This window comes from Lepidothrix coronata, unplaced genomic scaffold (genome assembly GCF_001604755.1).
Source record: "Lepidothrix coronata isolate B3197 unplaced genomic scaffold, Lepidothrix_coronata-1.0 Scaffold25, whole genome shotgun sequence".
Lineage (NCBI taxonomy): Eukaryota > Metazoa > Chordata > Aves > Passeriformes > Pipridae > Lepidothrix > Lepidothrix coronata.
This window is the reverse complement of record NW_016690205.1, coordinates 1,671,851-1,698,200: the sequence shown is the minus strand read 5'-3', so window position 1 is coordinate 1,698,200 and position 26,350 is coordinate 1,671,851. Positions and strand designations below refer to the sequence as shown.

The following is a 26,350-nucleotide window of genomic DNA, read 5'->3' as shown; positions in this document are numbered from 1 at the left end:
CACAAGTGCTGTGAGGAGAGGCTGAGGGAGCTGGGGGGGCTCAGCCTGGAGAAGAGGAGGCTCAGGGGAGACCTCCTCACTCTCTGCAACTCCCTGACAGGAGGGGGGAGCCAGGGGGGGTTGGTCTCTTTTCCCGGGCAACTCTCAGCAAGACAAGAGGGCTGGGTCTTCAGCTGTGCCAGGGGAGGTTTAGGTTGGATATCAGGAAGAATTTCTTTGCAGAGAGGGTGCTCAGCCACTGGAATGGGCTGCCCAGGGAGGGGGTGGATTCTCCATCCCTGGAGGTGTTTAAGGACAGACTGGATGTGGCATCAGTGCCATGGGCTGGGAACCACGGCGGGGTTGGATCAAGGGTTGGACTGGATGATCTCGGAGGTCCCTTCCAACCCAAGTGATTCTATGATTCTATGATTTATCTGTCAACCTTGCTGCAGCTTGGAGGGGATACACCTCTTATCTCCCTCAGCCTTCCTTGGCCTTCAGGAACAGACTTCAGCTAGAAAGTGTTTCCTGTCACTGTGCTCAGATAAAAACCACACACCACGGCCCTGAACACAGCCCAGGTTATGTGTGAGCGTATGAACACACACACACAAACACAAGCCATTGCTTAAAGACTCTTCCCACAATCTGACAGAACAGCAGATCTCAATCATTTTTCACCCCTCAGCACAAGCAATAGATATTTACACAGCAGAAGTAAAATAACTCACTGTATATCAAATAAATCATTCTGCTCTGCTCATGTAACTTTCAGCACCTGAAGGGTTAATTTGCAGGAAGAAAACTTCAATCGTATTTTTAAATAGATTTGATTTTTTTTTCTTTACATTGTGTCTGCTTTAGATCAAAGACAACGGCAAGACTTTTTATTATTAGAGTTATTTGACCTTTATGACCTTTCGTGGCTTTTCAAAAGAAAGTCTGCTTCCAAGTTCCAGCTCATCTTTGAACAGTGTTCTGAAATATTAGCCAGGATTAAGAGATTACAAGTTAACTGGGAAGATTTAAGAGTATAAAGTTGAACTTCTTTCTCTTGGAGGAAATAAAGTACTACTTATGCAAACGAAACTTAGGCTAATTGCGTTTTCCTTTCAACACAGATTGCTACATTTGTATTTAAGCTACTTGCAGAAAGATACTTAGTATTACAAGCTCTTAATTGTCCTGAAGCGTTAACTTTAAAAGCAGCGGGGATGGGAGCAGAAAATACAAGTTTGTGTTACTGCTGCAAAAGCAGGATGCAAGTCCCAGAGAAAGCACCTAAGAAAAAGGAATCCTTACTACTCGTTCTGAGAGAGAAACACTTCTTTGTATTCTGCTGCAGCCATAAAATCCTCCGAGTCACCAGGCACTGCTTGGGAAACTGAAAAACATGCGGAAAATGTTCAGTTGTCTGGAGAGTATCCAGTGTTACATGGGATTGCACAAGGAACTCCTGTACTGGAAGTGGCAACAAACTGCTGCTCCCAGTTGTTTGCTCCAAACACAACTTGACCCTGTGGATCAGTGGCCTCCAAACTTTATCAGTTTTTCACGCCAGGAAAAGAAATATTTTAGCACACACACCAAATATACATGTATTTATTTATAAATTATTGACATGCTCTACTGTACTAATATTAAACACATTATAAAACGTACAAAACCCGGAAGGTTTTGATGGGTGAAATAAAACACTTCTAAAATGGTGTTTCTCTTATCTTTTTAACGGTATAAAATATTTTCATCCTGCACCCCCTCTTAGAAACCACTGATGCAGGTGGCTAAAAGTGTGCAACAAGCTGCCAGATGCATTTTAACTGCTAGAAATCAGGATCAGCTCTTCCCAACCCTTCCACAAACCTGTAAATACTGTTCAGAGAACTGCCCAGCAGGGACTCTAAAATGCAAGTGTGTGCCAAGCCACTGAAGCCCAGAGGGTTGGTTTTCTGGTTGGTTGGTTTGGGGTTTTCATGCACTTTAGAACTTCCCTTAATTCTTCACGCTGCTGAACTGCACCAGTAAACACTCACTTTCTCAGAAGCAATACAGGAAAGGAAATAATATCTTTTACCCTTCTAAAAGCAACAACACTGCACTGATTAATATTATTACACACCAACACACATTCCCTTTTTCAGCTGGTATTTCAGCCAAGCTCGAGTTGCTCGTGGGTATATCCTGAAAGCTAAGAAAGCAGGAGGTTGTCTGCATTTTTTTTTTTAAATCCTATTTACTCTGCAAGAAGGAAACTGTCAAACAGGAAGGAGAAAGATTTTATTCAAACCTACTTACAAAAGTGACAGCTTAAACACTGTGTTCACTCATTCTGAGGATACTCTATTAAAAGTTTGCTCAGTTGCAGCTCACTGAAGACGAATGCAAGAAAGCTATCCTAGCCTCCAAAAATTTAAATAGAAACATTAACTGAGCAGAAGGATTTCACAATTATGGAAATTAGTTTGTTTTGCTAATCACTGAGCTGACTTATGTTAATGCTTCTTAAGAGCCATGAGAGAATTACTGGCATTGGCGTGGTGAGCCGAGTCTAAGCAAGGTAACGTTTTCCCTCGCTGTCACCTGTTCTTCTGACACCACAATTAACTTCCCTCTTTGATTGCCCATCTAATCAGACTCAAAGCACAAAAAGAATTATTGATTGGAAACAAGCAGCACTAAATACTTGGCACATGTGTTTCAGGAACAGAGAGTAAAGGATTTCGTGTCACACACACCACACATATCCTCCCTCTTTATTTTCTTTTCTTTTTTAACTGTTAGGGAAAATTTGACTGATTAATCAAATCACAAGCAGCAACATATCATTTAAACATTACTGGAAAACACATCAATATAGGGAAAAACTTATACAGAGGAAAGTTGCTTTTTTCCCCTAAACTGAGCAACAGACAAGAAGAAAAACTGAAAGTTAACAATTAATGACAGACCAGCACATTTGCCATTTACATTTTGCAACTACCTCTTGGGCAAAGTCACATACTTTTAAATTTGGCTCGGAATTCTGTTGTGCACAAGGCTGGCATCTTTTATGCCATTTACTTCAGCAACTCAGCATGACTTTGCCTACTATCCCTAATATTTTATCAGAGATAAAGACTTGCTAAATTGCTCAAAATAGAACTTAAGTTTTCCAGCTCAAAGTATGTTCAAGTGCCTTGTTTTCAGTTTTTCAGAGACACAGCAGACACTGCTTCAGGGCTCTATTCAAGTAAGACTTCTTCCTTAAAAGGAAAAGCTAAGTGTTCAACTGGTATTTCATTCATTTTGGTTCAGCTTTTCAGGAAAACAGTTCTCTCCCAGTTTTTATTGGTGAAGTAATTAGAGATGTTTGGAACAAGAAAACACAACTGAGGATTAAGTATTAATCTTCCTGTTTACTAAAGCAGAGCTTTCATAAAAAACAGGTTTTGCACTATTTCCAAATTCCTCCCCTAGAAAGATATCCAATAATTTCTTCTCTTCTTGATACTCTGTTTCCATTACTTTGCTTTCTACAAAAACAATTAAAATGCAGTGATTTTCACAACTAGGGATATAATGAGTAGACGATGAGTTCAAATAACTGGCGACCATCAGCTGGGTGAACTCCACAGACAGGTATTAGAGCACTTCACAGAAGGTTTAAACAGATCAAGGGAGAAAAACCTGCACATATCCATAGCACAGCCCTCCTCTGTGGACTCTGTTTTCCTCTTCTATCTCACAAGGGTTAGTTCCTGGTTCTGATTTTTTGCATGTGATTCTCACAAAAGTAAGTGCTGTGGCTAAAACACAATTGAAAAATCAATTAGGAGAAGGTTTTGTTGATATTCAGTTAAATAAAGAGAGGAGTTAAATCATCCTAGATCAAGTTAAGATTACCACACCAGGACAGTGGGTTTTCAAGAAACACAGATTTAGTCGTGCATATTCTCAATGAGAATAACAACATACATTTTTATAACATCCAGAATATTCATTAAGCAGAGCCACTCTGAGTCACAAGTTCACAGCAAGTTTAACACTTAATGAAAAACAAATTTGGCAACTCTAAATTTGCATCTTCTCTAAAAACCTCTATGTACATTAAAAATTCATGTTCTTCATAACATTAAAGAAACCCAATGCCTCTAAATACCAACAAAAAAGCTTTCATCAGAAGCCTCAAATCTTTGAGACATTTGAGGGTAAAAAGTACATTCTTTCAAACTCTGGGCCATGAGTGTCAATACACAAACCTAAAGAATGAGTTTCTGAAACCCATTTAGTGTTTAATTAAGCTAAATTTGAGACAGGTTTGCTACTGCACTGAAGAATTTACTTCTAAATAAAAATTCTAAACTACCATCTGAGAATTGCCATAGGGAAGTATTGAGTGGAAGTTGCTCTGGAGTCCCTTGAATGCCAGGGCTCCTGTGGCAGCTGCAGCCCTTTGGAAGAGAAGCAAAGGAAAATATTCTCCTATTGTCAGTCCCACTCTTTCACCCCAGCAAATGTCCCACTGCCCAGCAAATCGTTCCCTCAAGTCACACAAAACCTTCAGGGAAGAGTCTTAAAAAAACTCTCACCTTAAAAAGCTGCAGCATTAACTTCCTTTCTGGAAGGTCTCTCCTGTGTGTTTAATAGTATCAATTTAAGATCGTTAAAAAATCCCATTTCAATCTACAATAATTGTTTTGGAAAAGCCCAGGTAGCACATCAAATAAACGGCTGCCTTTTCACACAGTTCAGAGAGAGTTTAAAACTTCAAAACACAAAAGTTTTAATGTTTCCTCACACATCCAGCACTGAAATACCACCCACACTGTTAAACTGTGAAAGAATCTAGTAAGAATAACAGTATTCTCAGATGAAAAAAGACACAAGCCTTTGGTACAGATGCAGACCTTTCTTATTTGAAGTCAGTATCTTCTGTTTTAAATATTTTAGTTGCAGTTAGTCTGCACCTTCCCATTCAATGTTTAGTTAATACTAACCCATGAGATCAAAGATGAGCCTAACCTCTGCTAGCAAAATTCAAGGCACAAAAATCCACTTGAATTAGATTCATTTTAATGAATCTAAAAAAGAAGGAACCAGCAACACCAGAACATCAAGCCTGAGAAGTTTTTCATGTCCTTAAAACCTAAAACCATTTCAGCACGGGCAGGAATTCCAAGACATCTGTGCATCTCAGTTGGGACAAGCTTGGCATTTCCAGAACTCTTCACAGAAGGAAAAGAAGAAGAAGAAAGACAACTTGTCATCTGCTAAGACTCAACAAGAAAGTAAAGAAACCCCTCACCTCAAGATTTATTTAATTCTCACCAGGTTAGGCTGTAGCACACTATTAACCCACATTAAGTCTCAGTTTCAGTTATGCTCTGTAAAAAGAATCATGGATAAAATTACAAAGTAGATCTTACTTATTAAAAGCAGAAAACAATTTCTCTCTCATAAATACATTTGAAGATCTTGCCTCACAGTCAGAAGCCACAACGTTGACTAGTGTATGTAATATTTAATCTGACAAAGGATACAGAGCAGCCCACCCCAGTCCCCTCTGTTCTCTTGCACAGGAAGGAGAAAGCAGCACCAGGGACCCAGCTGCTCAAGATTTCAGCACACATCCTTGCTGGGTTGCAGCTAATAGAGATCAGCTCTGACATCTGGTTTGTCACAGATGCCACGAGTACGTGGTGCTGACAGCTCAGGAAGAGTAAGGAAGAGAGGGAACAGGATGAGCAAGCAAGGGTGAGAAGCAGTGCAGCAACCAGTGCAGCTGAAAAGGTGTCAAAAAAACAGCTTGAGGTTCCTTATGAAGTGACTTGAAATATGGAGAGGATTTTTCTAAAGCTGCAGCCTCCTGTGGAACTCGTTTCCCAGAATAGACAGGCAGTTTCCAAGACATAGTGCTGAAATTCAGGAAGGCAATTTTACATGAAATCATTCAGCAGCATGAGTTAGCACTCAGGCCACCACCCCCTCAGAGCCATGCCCAGGACTACTCTGGAGCCTTAAATTTGCCAATATGTGTATTGGTAGCAGTGGTTTCACTCCTTACACCATTCATCACTAGTTCAAGGCCTTCACTGGAGCATTTTCAGGCATCAGACTTCACACAAAGGAACTCCTCCAGCCTGCAACCACGAAGGACAGCTCAGGAATCCTGACAAGTGATTTCTACACAACTCCTGTAATGCCTTTGAGGAGAAGGCAAGCAAATGCTAGAATATTAGATGGCTTTATGATTTCTATTTCAGAAAAGATATCACACTATCAAACTTAGACACCTATCCTCAAATCTGTCCCCTGACACTCTGAAAATACTGTTTGGCAACATGTCCCTCACTGGAAGTATTTAAAAGGCATCGCTTCAGTTGCTGGTTCACAACCATTTTCAACAGATGAAAATGAATACTGTAAAAATAAATTCCTGAAGTGTTTATTTAAAACAGACAAATGTTCATTTGCTTCTATCCACAATTCCAAAGTAAGACACACCTTAACACCACCTCACTCTTACAGGCAGAGGAAACTGTGGAGTCTTTGAGCATGACACCCCCAAAAGCTGTGCTGGAGTAATTCAAGTCTGTGTGCCACTCAGTATCTGGCAGGGTTTTTTCTCCAGGGTGGTGGGAATCAGCATAACTCCTAGAAATAGTTTTAGTGGCAGCTATTCCCAATCTTATTTAGCATGACATTACTGCCTGGAGCATTACCAGGGCCAACACAATGATAATAGAAGTTTCCACGACACAACATAGTCTCATTCCTTTTTCTACTGATAAGAAAACGCTGAGAAGAATCGAATGCCTTCAATACTTTTGCTCCTTTCCATACATGTATACACAGGCAAATATAAACACATAAATTATACCAACACCATCAATAAAAGTCTGTGCATAACCTGGGTACAACTACCAGTCAGGAGCAGCCACACAGAGTAATTCAGGAGTGAAATCCTGACCCAGACCTGATGGAAGGTATTTAAGGCATGGCTGAACAACACATGTTTTTTCACTGCACTGAAAAAAATACACTGTAGACAGCTAAATTCCTTAAAAATCCAGGATGCCAAAGTGATTAATGGATTTCCTGCAGGTGACTCATTAGTGCTTTCATTTTAGAGAATAAAAAAAAAACCAGAAACATCTTGTAAACACAAGCAGACATCCTTCAAACTAGGGCCAACCTCAGGCTTTGCTCAAGGCAAACATTTAACAAGATTTTTCGCCTTTTTTTTTTAATTCAAGCTGTTATCTCCACGATTCAAAGAGGTCCAAAATACAGCTTTTAAGATTAGCAAATTTCTAAACATGCCTTTATAGTTGAGGGAGGAGAGTATTCTAAAGCTTATCACCAGCCCTTTAGATTCAGACCTACCATATAAAGCAATATTTTGCAAGGTTTACCAGTGTTATCTATTTCAATCCATGAATGTACAACAATTAATTCAGAGCAGCCTCCGTGGGACAGAATAAAACCAAGGCCTCCAACAACAAGCAGAGACACATAGTTAGATTACAGCCTTTTGACAGATTATTAAACATGTCAGCGAACACAAGTTATGACTTTGTTTGTTTTTTTTAACATGGCAATGACTCATCACACAGAAATCCATTTGCTCATTTCCGGACAGTGGCCTCGATTATAAATGTAATAAAACTGTAAAATTGAGGATGTGCAGCTTTGTCTCAATACAAGGAAGAGCTATTGATCCAAGAGATACTTCCTGTAAGAGAACTGTTTCTTTCTTGGTTTTACATTTAACATACTAAGGTATTTTATCTCTTAAAGTCTGATGTCAAGAAGATGATCCGCAGACAAGGCTGGAAAAACTAAACTACAAACAGGCTGGAATGAGAAAGAGTGACTAACAATCAAGAGTTTCAAGCAGACCAAGAGACTCCAATATCACATTACCTCTCGTTAATCTGCAGGTCACACACAACAGGGATCACATGTGAACTGGCTGAAAATGGAGAGGCAGGCTAAGGGCAAAATGCTGCTGAGCAGCACAGACAAACTGCTGGGCACTGGCAAAGCCTCCGGGAAGTTAATGGACACCAAGAAAAAATAAACAAACACAGCAATGGCTGCATGAAAACAAGGGATTGATGCTGGTAAAGTATTGGAACACCAGTCTCCAGAACTGCAGCTCATTAGTTCGTGCCTTTATTAGTCTGGGTCAAGTAAGAGCTTTTATGCCTATGCAGATGACTACAGCTATCACAAATCTAAACCTGAGGGGCTGGGGGTTTTTGCACCCTGTGAGACCATGTACTTTATTGACCAGCAGTGCTTTTTGCTAGCTTAACATCAAGTATTTTGTAAGATCACTTAGCAATCAAAGTACTGCTGGGTTAGTAGAGCTGATGGACTAGAATTAGTCATGCTAATTTGACACACACTGTAATTTTGTCTAAGAGACATAAACAAACAGACTGCATTGACAAGACACAACTCAAGGATGAAAACATAAAACAAGTAGTATGAAAAACAGTTCTTTGGGGAAACACAGATAACAATGGCATTTGATGTGTACCTATAAATTTGTCCAGCCTTTTTAAAAAAACTCACAAAGTACTGTACTCAGACAACCAACCTGGCCACATGCACACGCAGCCACCGTTTTTGGCATAGCACAGATCCCAATTTTAGAAAGCTGTGAGTAACATCTGTGCAACCTGCCACATGTTTGGTGAAACCCACAGCTATTTAGAGCACCTTTAACACAGAAGCAGGGTCAGTGTGATCCTTTACATCAAAGCTACATGTGAGAATCCCGGAGTCATACAGTGGTTGGGGTTGGAAGGGACCTTAAAGATCATCTTGTTCCAGCCCCATGCCATGGGCAGGGAGCCCACATTACTCAAAGCAAGACAGTTTCTAAGGGCAGTATTTCGGTTTATAGACACCTTTACTGACCGACCTCCCGGGCAGGACAGGATAACCACCACTGTTTCAAAATTCCCATTAACACAACTCCGTCTCAATTTTTGTTCACGTTCCCTTCAGCCTGATACTAATGCGGAGAGGGGGTAATACGTAGCATTGCAATTGCCATCACACAGCCACTAAAAAATTCAGAAGCGCTTCAGAAATCACAGACTGGTAGGGGTTGGAACGGACCTTAACGATCACCGAGCCCCAACCCAGCGGAGCCACCTGTTCGGTTTCTCCGGGTAGAGGCGACCAGGGGGCACATTGGCTCACAGACGCAATTCCCATCCGCCGGGAGCATCCCTTATGTAAGGCTGTCACCACCCCAAACACGGCCCTTCGCGCCCGACGATGCTCCCCCGGGGCGGGGGGGGGGGCACCAGACACCTCCCAACACCGGCAACTGTCGGGGTCACACCCGCAGCGCAGCCGGGCAGGGGCAGCGCCGCTTCATTTTGGGGAGAAACGAACACATGGAGAGGTGCGTGACCGGCGGGATCACCGGGACACGCACCGGGACACGCACCGGGACACGCGTGACCCGCCGCGGCTCCCGCAGCCCGGGGGCACCCGCGGCCGGTCCCGCGAGCTCCGGGGCGGCGGCACCGCCGGGGACACCCCGCCCTCCGAGGGGGTCCCGGGCCGGCCCGCCCCGCTCCCCGCGCGGGCGGCGGGCGCGGCCCCGGGGGTCTCTCTGTGTCTGTGTCTCTCACCGGCTCTCAGCTGCAGGCTGCCGTCCCTCCGGCTGCACCACAGCGCGCGCTCCCCGCTCTGCAGGATGTAGTGGTCCTTGGCTTGGAACAGCTCCATCCTCGCGCGGATCCCGCCGGCAGGGCAGGGAAGGGAAGGGAAGGGCAGGGCAGGAGGGAGCGGGGAAGGGGCGCGCGGGGCTGTCCCGCCGCTCCCGCCGCCGCCGCGCGCGCCCCCGGGGCGGAAGGGGGAATGGCCGCTGCGGGGCGCGGGCACGGCGCGGGCGCGCGCGCTGCCTCCGCCGGCGCGAGCGCGGGCTCCGCTCCGGCCCCGCCCCCGCACGTGACACCGCGCGGCCCCGCCCGCGCGCGCTTAAAGGGACCGCGCTGGGAGGCGGGGCTTGGGAGGGGCGGGGCCGCGCGCGCGCTCCCGTCAGCCAGATCCCCTCAGCAGCATTTCCCCTCAGCCCGCTCCCGTCACCCATCTCCTCTGAGCTCCATCTCCCCTCAGCCCACTCCCTTCAGCCGCATCTCCCCTCAGCTCCATCTCCCCTCATCCCGCTCCATCACCCCTCATCCCACTCCCTTCAGCCGAATCTCCCCTCACCCATCTCCCCTCAGCTCCATCTCCCCTCAGCACCACCTCCCCTCAGCACCATCCATCTCCCCTCAGCCCCATCCCTCCTCAGCCCCTTCTCCCCTCAGCCCATTTCCACCACCCATCTCCTCTCAGCTCCATCTCCCCTCAGCCCACTCCCCTCACCCATCTCCCTTCAGCTCCATCTCCTGTCATCCCACTCCCCTCAGCCCCATCCATCTCCCCTCAGCCCCATCCCTCCTCAGCTCCATCTCCCCTCAGCCCACTCCCCTCACCCATCTCCCCTCAGCCCTATCTCCCCTCATCCCACTCTCCTCAGCCCCATCTCCCCTCAGCCCATTCCCCTCACCCATCCCTCCTCAACCCCATCTCCCCTCAGCCCTATCTCCCCTCAGCCCTATCTCCCCTCATCCCACTCCCTTCAGCCCCATCTCCCCTCAGCTTTTCCCGTGGGGGAGCGACTGTAATTATTGGTGGAAACAGGCAGGAGTTAATACAGTGGGTAACTAGTGGTGAAAGGAAATCTCCCAGGACCTTAGCACAGGACTCATTTTCATTTTAGATGTTTATACAGAAGGCAGCACCTCCTGGTACAAGGGCAAGTCGTTCCCTCTGTCCCCTCTCCAGGCAACACTGGGAAATGCACCAGCAAATTTGTCACTGCCCCAGTCCCTTCCCAGTCTTACTGACGGCTCGTCCACAGGCTCCCAGAGCTTCTGTTCGATTACAGGAGCTGAAGTTCCACTGGCTGTAAAAGAAGTGGACACAAACAGAAAGCATCCTATCCTGCATCCAGGGAGGTGAGTGACAGAGCCGCTGTGCTGCCATCCCAGGGGTGGGCTGCTGGGGAGGCTGGCCTCTTCAACTCACAAATAAAAATAGTCACCAATTATTATTAAACCACCCACAGCAGTAAAACAGCACTACTTTCAAACCACTCTTTGAAAATGTTGTTTTCTCTCTCATACAACATTTCTTCATTAATGTATTACTCATATAAATTATGCTACAAGATATGTGACAAAAGGACAGTAAGAAATGAGAAATCTCCTTATAGAATGTTAACATCCAAGACCCAGAAAAGAGCTTGATTTCGGAAAGTTCTGAGCAGCCAGTCTAGAAAAACACTTAAGTGCATGCCTAACTTTAAATATATAAATTAAATATGTTTGATCGGACATTAACATCTTCTAAGATGAGCATGTGCTCCAGAACTTTTCTGGTTTAAAGACTCAGAACTGAATGACTCAATGGGTCAAAACACACCCCTTTATTATGCTCCCATGTCTTTAGTCTGCACTATCATTCACTAAATATTTATCACTTGCAATATCATCTCTATTCTGGTTGCGTTTCCCGAGCAGTTCAGTGTTGTAGTGCAATGTGCAGGGTTGCCATTAAAATGCTTGCAGGGATTTCAAGGACAGACTTTGTTTTGCCCTTGATCATGCTTTGATCAGGGCTTTCCTCCCCCCCTTGGGTTTTCTTTTTTCATTCAGTGTGTTTTCCATAGATTCACAGCTGGGTGCTGGTTTTGTGAGCCTGTCAGCATAGGGGGAAAAAAGCTGGGAAATGAATTTTGCATTTTTGCAATTCACTGTCACTGGCTAATGAACAGTAAGGAAATGCACAGGCTGACAATTAGTCAAGCTGTCTCAGTAATACCTGATTGCCCCCTGCTTGATTTCAAGTTTAAATGCTGATTAATGGGAAGGGGTGGGATTTAGCAACACTCCATACTTGGAAGTGCAATTAACTGGATAGATTGGATGAATACCCAACTCTTCCTGAGATGAAGGATACCAGTTCTGGAAATGACACTGGAGAGAGTGTGAGGAACTTTATTTCTACACACCCGTGATTAAGAAGTCGTGGAATTATTTTTTGGTTTTTTTGGCTATCATGCTCCTGGTGGCTGCCATCAAACATCAGAAAAATCGTGGGTCATCTCTTTTTGATGCTGTGGTAACTGTAGAAGCCTTTTTTCTTACCCTTCATACGCCTTGTCAGTTTTTAATCTAACTGTGCTTTGCACCTCTGATGCAAGAAGGGCTCTTGAGTTACTTTCCTCTTCTGAAATACTTTTCTGAAAAGGCTATTGTGTGCTTTTTAGAGGGGTTATGTTATGAATTAAATAGACCCTCTGAAAAGCCTGGCTTTGAGAATGAACCTCCTCAGAACAAAAGTCTCCTGACTGGCAATACAGCAGATAAAAGAGGTTTGTTTGGGACAGCCAGCAGTGGTCACTAGAACATTTCAGAAGTACCTGCAAATGTACTTTCAATATTAAATACTCTGGAAAATACTTGTATGTTGTGTTTTATAACAGCAAAACACAAAACCACTGGCATGAACATTAGCTTTTGGCATGAAAATGAAAACACTCTCAAAAACAGGGAAAGCAGATCAGCATAAGAATTTTTGCCCGAATTTATTTTTAGCTTTCTTTCCACTGAAATAACTGTTTCATATGGCAGCTCTAGCTATCTCTAAAGGAAGAGCTGCTCTGGTATTTCCTCCTCCCCCATGAAAATCTCTTACTTGCAATGGGAATATTCCATTTCACTGGGCACCAGGAAAACAGTAACCTTTTCCCTGCAAAGCCATGTGTGTGTGGTTAATATCTGCAATATAGACAATGTATTGATTTCCCTTTGTTGCACTTGCTGTTAAGAGCAAATCAATGAGACCATTTTCAAAAAGTAAATGAGAATGTTTTGACTGCCTGTGATTCTTTTATTCTACATTTACAAATTGCACTTTGCAGGCTACCAAACCAGTGCCCATGAAAAGATTCCTTACTGTGCTGTTGGTCTGCCTTCATCAGTTAAAATACTATTTATACTATACCAAGGCCATGTTGAATTCAGAATTTCTCCAAGGCTGTTCTTCATTCTTTTAAAATTCACATCTAATTTAAAACAGGTTCTACTTGCTTTTCCTTATGTGATCACCTGGCCATGCTGCTTTTCCAGTGATTTTTCTAAGTGTACAGAGTATAAACCAGTTCAGGCAGAAGAAGTCCTTCCCAAAGTAGATTGCAGCTTTTGCTCCCCAGCCTCATTTCAGTCTGTTCATTGATTAAAGGCCAATTAACCATCGCCAGAAAGCACTCAGGAAATCTACACAACGGACTCCTTTTTGTGGGCTTTTACACATCTGCTTTATGAGAGACTTTCCTTTCCAGACCAGTGTTTGATAAAGAAAGTTCCAGTGGAAATGTTTCTAAAAGAGGCTTCCTCACAACCACTTGTGTCTTTATTAGGGTGGCACAAGGTCACGATTTGGGCTGCTGTGGAAATGTCTCAAAGACAATTTTGTCCTGTTGGTGATTCTAGAGTTCTCAGTTCTGTGTCTTGGGAGTGGAGGAGAATAAATTTAATGAAAAATGGGATGGAAATCCATTTGCAACTCATTGAAGATGTATTCAGTAAAATAAGATTTAAAACCAGCCTAATGGTTTTATTACCCTTTGGAAGAGCTTGCCTGACTTTCTTTACTCTTAATTTGGGTTGGATTTTTTAAGAGCAAAATACTTCACGTTAAAACCACCCAAACTTTTGCCTTTAGAAAAGACGAAAAGTAAAATTTCTGGATCACTGGAATTTAATGTCATTTAAGAAAAAAAGATTTTTAAATGTGGGATTTTTTTTCCAGATACCATTTAATCAATTTGAATCAATTTTGGAAGTTGCTTTACTTTCCCTGATTTTTTTTTCTATTTTAATATTATAGAAACAAAGAACACTGTTATCTTTCTGATGTTACCAGGATTCACTGGATTTAGTTTCCCCTCAAGATTTATCATACTTTCTGTTTCTATTTCTGAATATGACTACTCAGTTTCTTAGTATTACAGCAATTAGGTGGTAAAATAGCAAAAATAGCAAAATATCTGTGTTCCATCCTTTGCATAAGTAACTTCCTGTGCTGTGAATGCAGCTGAGACCAAGCATCAAATAGGGCCTGAAGAACAGCAAGAGTTGCCAAGTACTGAGGTGTTATACTTTCCTTTTTGTCACTTTTCACTGGTTTTGGCTGTCAGAGGAGAAGGAAATGTATTAGTTATTCAGTGCAAAAATCTGTCAGTTTTAAGTGATGGAAATAAATGCAGGAAAAGAGGGTTTTTTAAAACCCACTTTCCTCTTGCTCCACGTTCTCCTGGCACTTATTACTGTATACAATATTTATGAATTATTAGGCATGGTTTACATTAGTGCCATGGCTGGGAATTCTAGTCATGGATAAGGACCCCCACCGTGCCAGGTACTGTGCAAAGCCAGAGCAGTTCACATTCCAGAGATTTAGAACCAGTACAAAAGTCAAAGTTAATAACAGAATGAGATGTTTAAGGGATGGAACATAAGATAACAAGATATTATTGATCAGCTTGGAAGCCAGTGGTCTCAGCATTCCAGGGTTTAAGCATTACCATGTTGTGATGGAAAACGTACTTTAGTACTCCATTCAATTAATAAAGCTTTAATACAAATTGTTTATATTGATCACTCTGGTTGACTTCATCCTGTATATTGTGACTGTGTTTTTAAAATAGCATATGTACCTGTACAGCTGCAGCAAAAGCCTGTGCAATAAATTACCTTGAGGTCAAATCCTCCTTTCCTTACCCCAGAAATTGTTCCAGAAGGAACTTTTCAGAGTAAGGTTTGACATGCTGTGACATTCAGCAACAATACTGCTAAAACCAGCTTAAATAATCCTTTCCTCCTCCCCAGCTGTGTGTTTCTATTCCTGTACCAGGCCAGCACTGGATAGCCACAAGCACTTGTGCAGCATATTGTGAACTGAATTTGCAGATGCAGAATAACCTACTAAAACACTGTTTATGAAACTGGACTTCAGATCACAGTAACTGGAGTAACAGTGCACTTACCTGGTCCTTACTGAACAGAAGGAGCTGAATTCTTAGGGTCAGGACTTATTTTAGTGTCACTCACTCTGAGTTGCCAAGCAAATCTGCTCATGTCTATGTTACAAATACATTAAAGCCAACCTTGCCTACACTAGGAAGCTGTGCTGTAGAGTAGGAAAGGACTTGGAGAAGTAAACAGCTGGCACTGAGGATCCAGCTTCTGAACTATCCACATTCCAGGGGCTTTATTTAAGATTAGATCTAGTTCTGTCCTACAGACCCCTTAGCAACTGGAGCACACCAGAGGCAGTCCTGCAGTGCTTCTCCTGGGTTTTGTTTCAACTGTAAGGAATCCAATTCATGTCAGAGCAGCAGAGCCCTGTGGTGACACTCAGAGGTTGCCATCCAAAGGAGCTTGTCCAGTGGCCATCACCTTCCCAAAAGAGCTGGAACAGTAACTGAGCTTCTGTAGCCTTGCTGTATCTCACCCAGATTCACCACCACAGAGCTGATGGCTGAGGAGGTGATTGTTTTTAACCCTGGCAGTGAAGTTATTCTGTCAGACAGTTATTCAGTCAGACAGAGCCACAATAAAACCTCAGTGACACACCTACCCAAGGGTCTCTAGCAGAACTCATACTGGCAGAACCTCAGCCTCCACATAACACCGCATTTACACTGCAGATACACACCTCAGTACTTAAGAGAGGAGTGGGGATGTGTGACATTTGAAGAGTGACACTGAACCCTTCCCTCCCCAGAGCAGAATCTCTAAGCTGCTAGGCAATAATTTAGGTCAAAAAGCACTTATCAGCTTTTCCTTCATCTGTGGCACGTGGATGAAAAAGTCCTGTATAGCTTTTGCAATCCTCAAGCTCTTGATGCTCAGTTAAGTACTCCACCGGTAATTAGAATTCTTATGACTCTCGAAGGGCTAAACTAGAAGATTAAAAGAACTTTATTTTCCTGTGAGATTATGTGTTCTATACTTGAGTAACTGGAATAGATGATCATTGCTATATGCAGGCTAGAAGTGTTTATTGCTGGCTTTGCATTTCTTGGGCAATGATATGTAGGTCATTGTAAAACCTAGGGAAGGAAGATAGACAGGAAACTGAAGAGGACTGAAAATCTGAGTCCTTGTCCTTGCATAAATAACAAGGTCTCTGTACCTCCCTTTTACATAAAGGTAGCATTTGTTCCCTACTGTGCAGAAGTGTTAGAGCCTGACTACATTGACAAGTGTAAAATGTTTAAATTGCCATGATGAGAGAGATTACATTCATATTTATATGCAGATAAATGAAAGCAAGTTCTATCTTTTCTGTAAATAATAATAAAATAAAATTTATGTACAATCACACCTCAGACAAATCAGGGAAGTTCTGTACTGTTGCTGGAGTCAGTCAGGTTTTACATTTGTGGAGGGAAATGCCAGTGAGAAGCAAGATTGGAGTGGATCAAGGTGGAATCAGAGCTACGTTTAACACCTGGCAACGTGCCTTCACTTTGTTTGACATTTTAATTATGTTGCAACATCTCTCTATTTATCTATCTATCTGTCTATCTATTTGGACCATTTAATACTGCATTTCTATAACAGCTTTATACCCTAGCTGCATGACTATGTGTGATAAATCAGAGAGCTATAACACTATGACAGCTATGAGTTATGCAGCTACACGGATGACTCAGCTTTGCCAGATGTTTCTGAGAAAAGGTCAAAGCCATTCCTAAAAAAAAAATTTAAAATATCCTAGAAACTACACATAAATAGTCCATTACCTCTTTGGGGGAAGGCACAGGAAGAATTGCAAGGCACCATTTCACTTATGAAGGTAACCTAAGCCTGCCATATAGACCATTACAGCATATAGGATGTAGGAGGAAAGAGATCTATCTCTGAGTAATTATTGAAGGCAAAAATGACAAGCATGTGTTGTTGCAGGAGATTACAGTGTGTCATCAGTCCAGTAGGACCAGGTGGAGGTGTGGCAACCTTGGAGAAGCGAGTTCAGATCTTTGAAAACTACCAGAGGATGAGCAAATCCCCAGAAAGTAGGAAAAGTATTTGGGCTCCTGACTTACTATTGTTTTCTAATGACTGTGAAACCAGTGGGAGGTTCTGGCTTTATACATATTGAGGAATCTGTGCCACCATCCTGACCTTCCCAAAGGCAAAGAAGGAAGGCTCACAGAATTTTAGGTCAGTTAGACCCTTTTCTTAAATGAAAAGAAGAAAGAATAGAAAAAATACTTGAAGTGTGTACTTTCAAGTATGAGCAAGTGCTAAGAAGCAGTTAATATAAAAAATGTGAGATTGAATCATCATCCTTTCCTTTTCTATGACAGTCCAGAAATCCTGGGCAATAGTGTGCATTTGCACTCAATATGACCTTTAATCCTGTTCTTTGTGATTTTCCCATAACTATCCAAGGAAATACGGCCCAGTTATGACACCTCCACAGTCCCAGTAATTGGGAATTTTCTCCTGTAGAGTGGTTACTAATGGTTAGTACACGAGTTGGGTGATATCCTGTGTCTTTATCAATGGCCCAATAATGGAATAACAAGGGTACACAGTAAATTTATCAGGCTGGAAGGGTCAGAAAGCCCACTGGGTATTGGGATTCCATTATGAGATTATTGTGGCAAGGTGAATAAATTACCTGAAACAAATGAAATATCTGGCAAGAGAAAAATATCCAAGAGCAATAATCATCTGTATAAATACAAACACAGGAACAGCTGGTTAATCAGGAGTTCTGGGGTAATCCTAGCTCACAAATTGACCAAGAAATCAGTAACAAAAAGGTTAAAAAAAAATCCCGTGTACAATGAAGGCACAGGAGCATTGTACGTAAGACCTGTGCTGTAATCCTTTTACAGTGCTGTGAGTCAGACCTCACTGGGAACACTTTATTCAGTCTGATACAATCATTTCAAGAATTATCAACAGAAAACAGGCCAAAGGAAAGCAAGGGTAATCTGAATTTTGGAAGCTGTGATATGTGATTTGAAGAATTAGGATTCTTTATACCGGTTTCTCATGGGAAACAGGAACAGTCTTGAAATACATAAGAATTGCTGGAAAGAGGACAAGAATAACTGGTTTCTTTGTCCACTGTCATTGAATCATCATAGAATGGTGGAGGTTGAAAGGTGCTCATGGTTCACCCCCTCTGCTCACAGTGGGATCAGAGAGAGAAGGCTGCCCAAGTTCATGCCCAGTGGGGTTTGAGTATCTCCAAAGACTGACTCCACAGCTTCTCTGGGCAACCTGTACCAGTGTTGGACCACCTTCACACTGAAAAAAAATAAATCTTAACTTTAAATGTAATTTCCTGTATTTCAGTTTGTGCCCATTTCCTCTTATTCTTTCACTGGATACTCCTGAGAAGAGTCTGGCCCCATCCTTTTTTCTTCCTCCCATCAGGTATTTACACACATTGAAAAGATCCTCCCTGGGTCTTTTTGAGGCTGAACAATCCCAGGTCTTATCCCAGAAAATACAAGGAGTAGTGAGCATAACCACAGCAAGAATGAGTTAGACAAACAAAGCCTTTGGATAAATAAGGGAATAGACTGCTTAGTGACATCAGCTGGGCAATATCCACCACTAGTGTTTAAGAACAGGTTAGGCAGGAACGAGGGAATGTGATCTCTTCCTAATCTCAACCTAGGATGATTTGTTGCAATCTTATTTTCTTGAATCTCAGTCTGTCTGCCCATCTCCACATTTCCTGGACCTTCTTTTCATCCATCCTCCACTCTGTCTTTCCTGTCTCCTGCATGTACCTCTCAAGGAGTAGTAGAAGCTTCTGCCAAGGTGTAGCAACAGCACAGAGCTGCCAATGCTTGCCAGCTACAAGGAATTGCAGCACTCATCCTACTTAACCCTCTCTGCTTTCTGTGCCACTTCCAGTTGGGTTCTGAGTCTCCACAGTGACAGTCTGAGTGTCATGTCCTGTCTGCAGCTCTTGTGGGGTTATTTAATTTGGACCTGCCTCATTATAAATAATGTGCCAACTGGCCTTCAGAATCCAGACCCACCTGAGAAATGCTAGGACTTCCACATTTTAGGCCAGTGGATTCTAGCACTTCCTTAAGGCTGTAGATGCTTCATCAAAAAGTTTGGGCCACAGCCTCCCAGTTTATTGTTTTAATGAAGAAAACAAAGCCTCCTTCATAAGAGTTTTTTGCCATTTACCAATGTTTTTTTACTAGGCAGCTGTTGTAAGCAATGCAAGGAAAAAGGTTGACACAGAGAACAGCCAAAAAAGAGAAGAAAGGCTGATATTCCATTTTTCCCCCTCAGCCATCCTTACCTCTTCACAGAATCAGCAGCACTGAATGTGCCAAAAAAAAAAATGCCCCAAAAAACAAGAAAACAAATGAGCAAGTCCCCAAATAACTTTCCTGCTCAACTAAAGGAGTTTAAAATGAGGTTTCTGAGACCAACTGATGCATTACACATGCAATTGTTCTGTTTGGCTGATTTGATTTGCCTCAAGCTGGAATGTTAATTACAGAGAAAAAGATAAACACAGACTCTAGTTAAATTTGCTAACAATCTTAAAAATAGATGCTACTGCCCTACTCAATCAAACACAGCATCTAAAGGCAAAGGCAATTTAACACTAACAAAATCAACTCTGGTCACGGATTTGATTCTCAGCTGGAGTATGTAATTTGAAGTATCAGTTTTGTTTAATGTATTATAATTCAGTTTATAGAAAGATAAAATAAAAAATACATCCTGCCATGGCTGTATAATGCTTAGGGGAAAAGGATTTGGGAAGCACTGGGAATCAACACCTTTATGTTATACTACTGACACTGCAATTAATTTACTGTGCTGCTTGTAAACTGAAATAATAGGCATGTGATCTATACCCACATATTTTATGACTGGAAACACTTTGGAATCATGTAATTAAAATACTTCCTAAGTACACGGAGGAGCGTGCAAAGTTCCCCGAGATGGAAATCAGGCGAAAAATAATCCCTAACAATTGTGACAGCAGGATTCATTTGTGTGGGCAGCACTCCATTACACAAAGACCGATTTTTGCTCTCTGCTTTACACGTCCTCTTCACACAGTCCAGTTTGCTCAAGAGAAGGCTGCATCAGCTGTCATTCCAAAAAGATTGGAGCAACCCTTAAAGTCGGGCTTTTGTGGCTTTGGTAGCTTTTGCTGGTGCCATGGGTCACTTTGAATGAATGTGCAACCACTGCATCTCAGGGGAAAAGTGGCTTATACGAGTTCTGACCTGGGCTGGCTTGGACAAGCAGCTCCCTTGAATTCAGGGGTACTGAATAATTCATTGTGATATTAACGTCTTGTTCCTTTAAGATGGGTCTTTCAGAAATTGAAGTGTAGAAAGGACCTCTGGAGATCTTCAGTCCAACCTTCCACTTCAAGTGGCACTTTGCTAAACAGCAGGGCTGAAATTTTGTATTTTTCTGGTCCTCAGAAACCTCACATAGAGCTTCCAGGGCTATAGGAGGAAAAATCACTGATACATCGTGCTGGCACTACCTAAATCCCGCTCATATTTTGCAGTTTGGAGGTTTGCAGGGTTTCAGCCATCTTTTGCCACACTCACAAGAACCCCCGCACTGAGCTGAAAATGATGCTTCTGTGCCACAAGACCAATATGACCTTACGTGCTCTGGCCAGAAGTGCCAGGCAGTGAGTGTCGGTGCTCTCTGCGCTGCCCTCGGGTGGGATTTTCCCATTCCCTATCCATGTTTTCCCATTCCCTATCCATGTTTTCCTACAAACCCGCCCGTTCGGCGCCATCCGCGGGGCGCTGCTGCCCTCTGCTGGCCGACAGCCCTACTACGTCACCGGGCTGTGACGTCACACCGGGAGCTGCGGAGCCTGTGCCCGGCCGGGATGAGCCATCGGGCCCCGTTTGGCGCCTGTGTCAGCTGGCCCTGAGAAATAAAATGACCCAGTGTGTGCTGGGTTTAATAATTATGCTGTCATTGCCCATTTCCTTGAGGCACCTGTGCAGAATCATGGAATCATCAAGGCTGGAAGAGACCTTTAAGGTCAAGTCCAACTGTCAACCCAGCACTAGCCCTAAAGCACTAAAGCACTAAAGCATATCACCCAGCTCCTCTTGAACCCCTCCAGGGTTGCCCCACCACCTCCCTGAGCAACATATTTCAGTGCCTGAGCACCCTGACAGTGAAAAATGTTTCTGATGTCTAATCTGAATCTCTTCTGTCTCAAAACCTGTCTGATTAATACTAAATTCCCATACACTGGCACTGTGAGTTCTTCCACTGAGTGGGTTTTGCCTTTATCAGAGCATTATTTAGCAAAACAAGTTAGTTAGGAACAAGTTTCTTATCTCAAGCCCAAGTAACTTCAAGGGTTTCGATTTTAAATTTGACAGACTCTGAGAGCTTGGTTTTGCCAAGATGTGCCTTCTGCACATGACCTGCTTGAGTCACACTTGAAATGTCCATTTGAACTGATACAAAAATCAAGTCTGTTCTTCCTCTGTCATTTACATAAATGTCCTCAGGTTCTTTAGGCAGCAAAGAGATTGATGGATTAGGATTGTTGGTAAAGTTAAGCTTTGGAATGAGGGTTAGAGTTGGGTTATGGAATAGAGAGATGCAGAGATGAGCCAATGGCTTTCTTTGGGATTTATAAACTGTGAAACTGACTCTTACGCCTGTGCTAGGGGATTACTGTCTTCATGTAGGTCCTGAAGTGGAAATGTTCATTGGTTTTATATGAAGCTTGAGAGTGTCATGTCCAAGTAGAGTTCTACAAAACCCAGTTTGGAAGCCAAATCTCAAAGTGTCCTGGCTGTTAAAATACTGGACGTGTCAATGTTTGTTATAACTAGAACATCAGGAACCCAAGGCCTCCAACACCCTGCAAACCTGCATTAACCTGACACCTTTTACAAGCTTTGAAAAGAAATCACAGGAATGCAGGCACATCCCAGAGCCTGCCACCACAGCAGGAAAGCATCCTGCCAACGTGTTTACTCACTGCTGGGATGAGCACACCCAAGATGAGAAAGTTCTCTTAACCATGACAGGAAACCATTTTCCATCACGGTCCTTTGGGTGTTTTACGAACGCCGCAGGAGGAAGCTCTGCCTTCGGGAGCTGCCAAGGACACCGAGGGCACCTGATGGTGGTGCAGGGGACAGCAGTGCCCAGCTGTGCCCCCTCCTGCCAGGGCACTGGGGGAGTAACACACGGCTGGATTAAGTGACAGAAACAGCGTCAGGGGAGGTGAGACACCTCCTGCTCTGGTTCTCTTGTCCTGGAATGTGCCTTAGACTGTGTTTGCCTGTGCTGTGCCACAACTGCCTTCTCACTGCAAGCACCTCAGCAGGGATGTGTGGACACGGGAGCTGTTGTGGTCACACTGTAAATCAGAGCCAGAGGTGGAACCTGACCCGGTGATGCAGAGAACCAGTTCCTCAGCTCTATCAAATACACATCCTGTAATTGCACAGCCATATATTGTTTCTTAGTGTAGTCAAGCACCAACTATTTAAGGCAGGGATTCCCTATGCATGTAATTGTATGTTATATAGTAAGAGTTATGTGTCTAATTGTTACTGGGAAAAAAAGAAGTATAAGAATAATAATTGCTATGATTCCTGCCTTCCCTAGTAGTGCCTGTTTTCCTTGAAGTAATCAGGGACTTGTTGCTAGGTAGTTAATATTAAAGGTACCTTAAATATTTTAATGTGGCTATGCCAGCTGTTTCTAGGCAGCAATATTTGTTTATGATATTGTTATCCAACCCTACTTATATCCTTTATTCAGTGTAATCTAATATATCCATACAGTTACATTGCAGTCCTGATACTTTTTTATTCAGAGTAGCATACTGAAGTAACTACTGTCAAGAATTATAAAATACCTCCAATGTGCAAGATTTAATCTTAGTCAAGATGCACTAGTAGCTACCAGTTCAAACATTTGAAACTGAATTAAATACTTAAATAACACAATTTGAAATTTGGTAGTGCTTCTGTGCACTTTCAGCATCAGCACATGCTTACAGAATTCCAAAGTTTTAAAGTAAATGATATGATTTCAGTCAAATGCCTAATTAAGGGTATGTGTCATCATTTCATCAGTCCTTTGGAAGTAAAAATTGCTGTATTTTTGGCCATTGGGCAACATTGCTTTAGGTTTTCCTTGGTTTAATCTCATTTTTATTAAAAAAAAATTAGAAAAACTCACCCGGTTTAAAAATTATGGCTCTTACTAACAGATTGTACACTCTGAGCTGTGCACTTGGAGAGGTGAGAGACTGCTGATGACTCCTGTTCTTTGCCACAGATCTATATGGGCTGTGGAAAACACATTATCTGCCTGCCAACCCTGTGGGAATTGCGTGAGGGAATTATTCCAGACACTGCTCATTTCTGCAAATGGAAGGAGCTGAGCTTTCCTGACAAGACAGGAGTGGATGGGAACTCAAAGTTCACCAAATGACTTTGCAAATCTTCTCTGTTCACTGTCAGGGGCTGCAGAAACACAGCAAAGCCAAGCTCGGATCCACACCCCTTTGTTGCTAAATTCAGTGTATTTCTTTTAGTGTTTCAAAACTCAGATAACCCCCCATTTTTTAAAATAATTTTCTATTTGTGAAGGCAGCTGAACGGCCCTGCAGACAGATCATGGTACACCAAATACATAAAATAGAAGCAGTAATACCTCACAGTTTGTTACAGTTTCTTGCCTGCTCACCTCATTCCTAGAATAGGTACCGTATTTCATTAGGAGAAGCTAATTATTTTCATCTCTATCTCCAGCCTTTTTATCAAGACTTCCAACAGTGTTATCCAGTAGTGCAAACTCTACCAGTGATTTCTGTATTTGTTGTGAACACGTCAGAGAACACTGCACATTCCTTGAATAGATGTCAAATATAAAGAGGTGGAGACAAAGAGCCCCATATTCCATGTTTAATTCTGACACATGAATTGTGTCTCCACAGCTCAGTGCCCTTTGAAACTGTTTCCTGAAACACATGTGGCAAATGCACTTTTCTCCTTGTAATCTGAAATGTAACATTAAATCCTCCACTTCTGCTTGCATCAGTTTGCTGGGGCAAGGACATATGGAAACTAAAGCTGGGCCTGTTCCTTTGGTGTAGATTTCCAGCTTCTGGAGACAGCAGTGGAAATTCCAGTGGAAATTCCAGTAGGAAACAACTGAACTAGCCTCTTTTTAAAATTGCTTATTTATAAATTCTAGAAAGGAATTTGACTGAGAATTGGTATGTTCCCCTGCTTTGTAACCAACTTCTTGCCCATCTTAAAATAACTCTTGCCTTGGGTGGCAGGGGCTGGCATACAATTACATTGGTCTCTAGTGTTACACAGCGTGGTCCCTGGTGTGGAGACTGATACCACACACAATACTGAGCTTGGAAACCCAAATTATCCAGCACAAAGGCTAATGGACCTCCGTGGCACCCATTTATCTTCAAACAAATGCTTTACCTTAAGAGAAAAACAAACACACTTGTTCATTGGGCTCTCTTGTACCATTAGAATGCTTCTAGCCACAAAAATAAAGGTGAAAGTGCCAATGAAATCATTGTATCTATTGCTAAAATTACTGTGCTCATATGTCATTAATGACAATATTATATATATATCCAGAGAAATTTGGGGGTTGAGTTCTCATATTTTACGGTAAGGCTTCAGGAAATGGTATTTTGTATGGTTAACTTCTGGCTTCAATCTGTATTTTGCAGCAAGCACTGAGCTCAGATTAGTTATTTCTAAAGGCTTCCTTTACCCCTGTGGCCCAAAAGGGCTGGATTTGTTTCTGTCAGAAAAATTGTGGTAGCTACCTTTTCTAACAAACCTGGAGATTTATATAATATTAAACATTCACAGCATTTAAACTCCTTTGCTAATACACCTGCATTTTATTTCTTGGATGCAACAGGACCAAAAGCACGGACATTACTGCCCATAACTAGTCCTTTGGTCTCAGCCCATATTGCCCTCATGTTTGTGTCTTATTTAAGTCCAGGATGCAGCAGTGCCTTCTATATTTAAAAAGATCAATGCATGCACATCTAAGGAGGGAGACTGAAAACCCAGCAAATTAAAACCTTGTCACAAACATACCTCGATGGATGTTTGTCCTCTTCAGCAGCTACATGCCAGCCACCAGAAGCTTTTTTTTATTATTATTATTTCAACTACCAGTTTAAGAAGTTCCATGATATATCCTTCCTAAGGATCCTGAGCTTTCCCAGGATACAAGGGCTTTCCTAGGCTGCCTTAATTGCTACTGGAGTGCAGGGGCATGACCTGCCTCTACACACTGTTGTGCTGCGTTCCTGCCTTCTGGGTGGAGTTTGATTTGTTCTCCTTTCCTTCCCCAGCTTGTCTGCAAATACAGCTGAGCTAACAGAAAGCTGGAGGTAAAACATATCCCAGATAAAGAGCTTCCCTGGAAAAAGGGAGAAATCAGACACCAGAGTGCACAGTTGTCTCAGCATGCTCTGGGGAGCAATGTAACTTCTGCTGCCCCTTCCTCAGGGCAGGGCATGATTTGGCTGTGTGTAAATAAATAGTCAAAATGCTATATTTATAGGAAACACAATGCCTTGCTGCTGGGAGAGTTTAAATATAGAGAACAGGCCACTAGTGGCATTTAAAATATCACAAGCTGGACAAGATAGTGCACTCAGAAAATAGCCTGAGCTTTCACTGTGCTTCCGTGTACAGGCTTTTCATACCCCTCTTGCTACTTGTAAATGAGCTGAAGCAGTGCCTCTCCCTGACTCGGGGATTGTTTGCCTCTAGAATAAATTAATTGCTTGACATTTAGTCGATTTTTTTGAAATGACTACTGCAATTGCACTTGTATTTGAGCATCTTGCTTTCAGCAGCACATTTGCTTTTTGCTGTGCACGGCTATATGTGAAAAGTAATGTGATGGAACACAACACCTATTGTGAGCATTAAAACCCTGAGTACTTTCTGAGTTTCAAAGCCAAATTACCCAGGCTCAAGCCACAGACCAGCCAGCACCACACTGCAGAAATGCAAGTTAATGAAGAATCTTCTTCCTGTCCTCTGCCAGCTCCCCCCAGCATTGGTACCAACGCCAGGAAGCAAACAGGCTCTGCAAGGAATAGGGCAGGAGCTTACAGGGAATGGGTGGGAATCTTCAGCTTCTTCCTCCTTGGCTACTCCCTCCTCCCAGCCCTTATGCAGAATTTGTAGCTATGCTGATGTGTCAAGACATATATGCTGGAC

The 26,350-nt window shown here is 42.7% G+C and overlaps 2 protein-coding genes across 3 annotated transcripts in view; one reads left to right on the top strand and one right to left on the bottom strand.

Annotated features, from left to right (window-relative positions):
- Positions 1-9,836, bottom strand: part of INPP5F (inositol polyphosphate-5-phosphatase F) — a 41,517-nt gene extending 31,681 nt beyond the window's left edge. Inside the window, exon 1 of one of the 2 annotated variants that reach the window (XM_017809180.1) lies at positions 9,621-9,836. In XM_017809180.1, the coding sequence (XP_017664669.1) occupies positions 9,621-9,717 (97 nt within the window). In that variant the 5' untranslated portion in view covers positions 9,718-9,836. Of the gene's footprint in view, positions 1-8,896; positions 8,910-9,620 lie in introns of those variants that run through there. The other variant, XM_017809181.1, reaches the window with a different exon arrangement.
- A 13-nt stretch (positions 9,837-9,849) lies between these two features.
- On the top strand, positions 9,850-18,416 carry LOC108494489. Its single transcript, XM_017809124.1, has 5 exons — positions 9,850-9,913; positions 10,484-10,686; positions 10,750-10,994; positions 17,016-17,125; positions 18,212-18,416. Exons 1-5 carry the CDS (start codon positions 9,850-9,852, stop codon positions 18,376-18,378), a joined length of 789 nt encoding a protein of 262 aa, XP_017664613.1. The 3' UTR covers positions 18,379-18,416.
- The last annotated feature ends 7,934 nt before the right edge of the window (positions 18,417-26,350 follow it).